We start from the raw sequence: 6,000 nt of genomic DNA on the forward strand, positions 1-6,000 counted from the left end.
CATCAAGGTTAGGATGGATAACAACGTCACACAACTCATAACACCTTCAACAATTGCTTACAAAATATGCAAAACATTAGAAAATTAATTATATTCCTTTTTAGATGTTTATTATCAACTCTGGAATGAAATAAAATAAAAATTTAAGATAAATTTTCAAAAAGATAATAAAAGCATTTAAACCTTTATTTTGTCTTGAACTACCAAGATGAATAGTAATAACTTCCACTTCATAGGTACATAAATGAGAGTATAGTTAAGGAATATGATTTTAGAACGAAGAAATCATAATTCAAAATTTAAGTTGCATTGAACCTTTTCTTTTCATTAAGATTATCATATTTTTATTTTATTTTATTAAAATCGTGAGCACAATTTTTGTTTAATAATTTTCTTTTAAAATTGTGTTTTGAAAAGCGAAATATTATTTTTAAATAGTACAAGGAAGCGTGTTTTTAGAACTATTATTAGAAAATGGATCGGCCAAACTCTAATAATATATAAACTCTTATTTGTGACATTCTGAATTCTTCATTCATTTGTGACATTCGAGAACCTAATTGGTAATGCACTTGGATTCTCTTATTTTTGTTATAAATAGGAGAATTATAATATATAAACTCTAATAATATGTTATGTTTATTATTAAATCTACCGTGAAACCAATTAAAACAATAAAATATAATAAAAAAACATAAATATATATAATTTAGTGGGATACCGAATTGGTTGATTTTTATTCAATAAGGTATATCAAATAAATAAAAAGAACACAATAAATATGTAAAATTTAGTTAGCAATAAACAATAATATATGGTTAAGATTTATTAAACTATGTTTATTATGAACAGAGGATCTAAATCCGTTATTAATAAGACACTGTCATATTTGCTATTTCTTTTATTTTCATCAAAGAAAAATATGCACTCTATGTTTCTACATTTTAAAAATAAGTAAATATATAATAATAGTAAAGATTAAAAATAAATCATAAATCATTTGTGGCATAAATGATTTCAATAATGTAGAAAAGAAATATTAATTCATTGCGCTAGTTACTAATGTAAAACAAGATGCAATATATGCATACCAAAATAACATATTATTTCTATTTTGTGGTCATATATAATAATACAACACATTTCATGAGAAAAAAATAAAGAAAGAAAAAAGAGAAAAAAAATAGAAAACTGAATTACATTTTAAGAAAAATAACCGAAGAAGAATTATATATATAACATGGATATTTTGAAAGAAAATAAATATAATAGGCTAAATTAAAACTTTGATCTCTCTTTAATTTTTATTGGATTTTGGTATTTGAAAACAGTAATAATTAATTTCTTATACTAAAAATATAATACTCAAAAAATAACGATCTAAAACTTACCCAATGAAATTTACATGATTTTATTTCAATAAAATTGATAAGTTCATAATATTAAATTTAGTATTTCTTTAATGAAACTCTAAATTTGTTTTCGACATTCATCACTCCTTAAATCCTTCTCAAATCCTATATTTTCTCATGTGGAATTTGTCATTGCAAATAAATAACAACACATAAAAGCAAATAGAATAAGTTAAAGATAATTTAAAACTTATAAATTTTAAATAAAAAGAGAATATATTAAAAATTCAGTTCAGAAAATATCCACATAACTTTCCCAATTCATACAATCAACATCTAAATATAAATATTCTCATAGCTCATTCGTATATCCAATAACTATAGACACAACTTCAAGATTGGTGTATTAACTGGTTCTCATTACTCAATCACTTTTGTCTCTCTAAAGCTATAGTCATGACATGTTCAGACTTATAAGAACCTATAAAGCATAATGGAGTAAATTCTATATCTAACCCTTTTAGTTTTAATCAAATCAACCTAAACTTACCCCTTAAATTATAACTCTTCCTCGTATCGTATACAACATGACCAAACATGCAAGAATCAACACTAAACATGCTCCATAATTTTACTCTATTCTAAACAAAGTAAGAATTTGAATATTTGATGAAGAATAAAAGACCATTGGTCTGTCTTCCATATATTTTAAAAGACTATTTTAACATCTCTTAACTACTAAAAAATTATCTCAAATATGTTTTAACGGCTTTTTCTTTAAACTCTTTGAACATGCCCTAAAATTTATATTTCCGAAGAATAATTCTTGGTTGCAATACACTGACTTGGTTCTATTCAACAGAGCCAGAAGAGATCTCTCTCTTACCGAACAAAAATCTGACTTAAGCTACAAACGTTGGCGTTGTTAACATCGAAATTTGTGAACTTAAAAATCATAGTCCTAACCACATAAAATTATATATACCAGGTAACTGGTAACCTAACTTACAATGAAACAAAGATAAGGCTAATCAAACTGTTGCCGAAGTTGCATCTCTGTTTCACTTTTCCAGGTCGCATGGGATGATTGGCCCTTCATTCTTTTAGATTTTTCTTTATCTTTGACAGTTGATCCTTTCTTCTTGGACTCTGTGCTGCTATCATTTGGAGGGCGATCACCACATACAGGGCACACCATTCCACGAGCACTGGAGAAGGTCTTGGGAATCCCACACTGCAAGCACATTCTACACACAATATTTCCAAGTTATTACTATTATCTATTTGAAACATCATGGCATTTACTTGTTTTCCAAGATAATACTCATGCACCTGTTGAATTCAGAGGAAGATAGAACTGCATAATATTTTACAGAAACGGCAATGCTTCATTCTGCACATCATCCATATATATATATATATATATATATATATATATATATATATATATATATATATATATATATATATATATATATATATATATATATATATATATATATATATATATATATACACACACACTACTTGAATGTTGATAGACATAATGAGGATACTTTTACCGCTCTGAGTTAATTTGCTTTTGAAATTACATACCTGTATCGCTAGCGTTGGCACAACGATATAAAATTTCAAAAGCAAATTAACCCAGGTTAATAAAAAACCTTAGTGGAGACTATTTCCTAGGACATAGACTAATATTAAAAGGGTGCAATGAAACTAAACTATACACCATCAAGTGATATACATGAACGCTATATCCAAAATGCATTCAGTGTTATTATTTTTAACAACTAACTTAACTTATAAAGGGGCTTTATGAACAGACTACGGACAGAACTACTTACTTACTAACGAATAGTGCAAAGCATACCTTAAAAGCTCTGCAGCATCTTCAGCATTAGGATTTGTTGCAGTTGGCACCCGCTTGACTCCTTCTGATGTGGCAGAGGTAGCTGATGTTGGTGGTTGTTGGCTACCACCATCGATGTCACTTCTTACTCGCTCATGAATTCCAATTAGTTGAGGTTTTGCCTCTACTACCGCACCTATATGAAATATATTATAAATATTATACTCAACAAGTTTCAAATGAATGGGAATGTACTCGCAAAAGGCAAAGAATTAAGAGAGGATTCTTCACATTATTTTACAAACTACCAGCTGAGTTAACACACCCCAGCACCGTAACAATCCTTAAGACAAACTATTTTAACTGACCATTATATGTTTTTCCTGGTAAAAGTGCACGCAACTGAAGCAACAAAACCCAGAAGCATTTAAATAGGGATAGAGCCTTTTAAACTTGATTGACAGTCAAGAAATCTATTTATTCAGCTTTCTTTTAAAAATAAAGCAGAATCAGAAGCATTTCTATCTTCGTGAGTGCTTCTCAAAGAACAATTTATCCATGAAAAGGTCTTACAAGATATTTTCTTAAAAAACAAATCACGAAGGAACAGAGGGAAAAAAACTTGGCGAACCAAATTCCTAAGCAGTTGGCGCTAGTTTTAATTTTTTAGTCTCAAGCAAACTATTGGTAGAAGGCTCAACACTCAATTTTTTGCAGGGGGGTCGGCACATTATAAGAAGTTGAAAATACAAAGTTTTTAGTACAAGAGAAAGTACATATCACTGTATATAAATAAAAAAAAAAAAAAAGAAGAAACGTAACAGTCATGCAATGTTTAATTTTTAAGCATTTTGCAGGATAAACATCAAGCTTTCGCACACTCTCCATGAGCACAAAACAGAAAGCCCTATTTTACATCTGTTAAGTTGATGTTCTGATAATCATTACCTATCTTATACAATAACTCCATGAGTAACATACATAAAACTTTTAGTATCAAAAATGATTTATTCATTTTTATTCCAGTACCATTCATGATGAAAATCTCACAAGAGGACACCAATCAATTATGTTAAAAATCAACAGCTTTTACGTTACTGACTTGACTTGTATTGTTGTGTGACTTCCGGGGTGATCAATCGTAGTGCCAGTCAACAAAGTTAAATCCACATGATAAACTATGGTACACAGGAAAGCCATATCAACAATTGACATGCATGACCACAATAAACCGGAGGACACCCCTTCTTATTGTTAATCCAATCCAAAAACAGGCCAAGCAACTGAACTTAAACAAGTAACAAAATAATAACATGACAAACCAGGAAAAATGTCTGCAATCAAATTTAAATAGTCACGTCAATTTCATTGAATACTCTTTCTAGTTGTACAGTATAAATTGCAAAGTCTAAATTATATGTAAGAAAACAACCCAAAAAATCAGTGTTAGCACCCCCCGAATACCAATTTTATAACATTGACAAAGGAAAGATTTAGACCTGTAGCTATCTCAAATTCAAAGGGAATCCTCAGTTTGCTTAACCACAACATAGCATGCCCTTTTACAGCATAGGAGGCCACAAGCTTAGCTTAAATATCTTGTCTTGGTCTAAAAATTATAAGTCCCAACAGGAAGCTTTTATTTACATTTTTATTTCTTATTTTCAGTTTCTGTTTTCAGTTTTTAATCATCAAAATGCCACCAGTTTTCAGTTTTCAAACTGTTTTCTGTACAAAAGTTCAATAACAGAACACATGGAAAACAAAGCAACATTTTGATAATTAAAAACAAGAAGTAATAGTACAAGTAAACCCCCTTATTTTCTTCTACTTAAAATATTTTCAATACTAAAGGAAAAATAACAAAAGGACAAAGGTTCTACTTCTAGCCTGTTAAATCTCCTCTACTCCACCATTAACTAAACAAAATAAAACAAATAATTAAATAAAAGTGCCAAGAAAAAGAAAAAGAAAATTGTGAAGAAAATAATACCAGTGGGTAAATCTTTCTTGTCATTGCGGCGCCTCCGATTGCCTTGCCTCCCTTGTTGCTCATCACCGTCTCTCGAAGGGTTGCTGTTATACTCGTCCACGCTGTTGTTCAGAAATTGGGGCGGTCCTGCAATCTCCGTTACGAAGCAGCAACAACAACAACAAAATCAGATTCAACAACGGAGGGAAAATTTTGAGAATTGAAAAGGGGATAAGAGCCACGGAAAGTTAGTTACTTCAGAGAAAGCGTCGAACGCAGAAGGAAGACCGGAGGCAGAAGGAGGGTTAGGAAGGTGGTCGAATATGGATCTGTCGCCGAGAGAAGGGTGGCCGACGGCAGCGGCGGGGGCGGGGGCATCGTCGTCGGAATGTTCGAGGTCGGAATTGTTGGTTTGGTCTTGGTCTGGTTCGTCTTCGGCAGAAGAATAACCTTGAATAAGGGACAAGCTCATTGTGTATGTGGGTGTGTTTGACTTAACCCTACTCTGTTACTTCTTAGTTTGTTCTCACTGGGTCCAATCCAAAGCATAGATCATGGACATGGCTATATTCGGAGTCTGGGATTTGCCATTTGTGATTTATTTATTTTTCAAGCATGAATGCAGGGTCCCTATGCTCATACGAAACAAAAGGATTTTTTTTTTTAAATAAAAATTGTGTGTTGGATAAAAAATTATAGGTTTAATTAGTCGAATGTACCACTTCTTATTTCATGTTCAGTTTGGTCTCTATTTTTTAAAAAATTTTAATTATGTTCTAACTCTCCAAAAAAACTCATCAATTAGGATATTTTCAAAAAAGAAA

At 30.7% G+C, this 6,000-nt stretch overlaps 1 protein-coding gene across 1 annotated transcript; it reads right to left on the reverse strand.

Annotated features, from left to right (window-relative positions):
• Window positions 1–2,145: 2,145 nt before the first annotated feature.
• Window positions 2,146–5,777, reverse strand: LOC114176395 (plant/protein). Its single transcript, XM_028061437.2, has 4 exons — window positions 5,433–5,777; window positions 5,198–5,330; window positions 3,226–3,400; window positions 2,146–2,599 (listed from the first exon to the last, which is right to left on the reverse strand). Exons 1-4 carry the CDS (start codon window positions 5,646–5,648, stop codon window positions 2,380–2,382), a joined length of 744 nt encoding a protein of 247 aa, XP_027917238.1. The 5' UTR covers window positions 5,649–5,777; the 3' UTR covers window positions 2,146–2,379.
• Between the last annotated feature and the right edge of the window lie 223 nt (window positions 5,778–6,000).

The sequence above is a fragment of the Vigna unguiculata genome, chromosome 3 (assembly GCF_037176805.1).
Source record: "Vigna unguiculata cultivar grain cowpea cultivar isolate G323 ecotype 2 chromosome 3, ASM3717680v1, whole genome shotgun sequence".
Classification (NCBI taxonomy): Eukaryota; Viridiplantae; Streptophyta; class Magnoliopsida; order Fabales; family Fabaceae; genus Vigna; species Vigna unguiculata.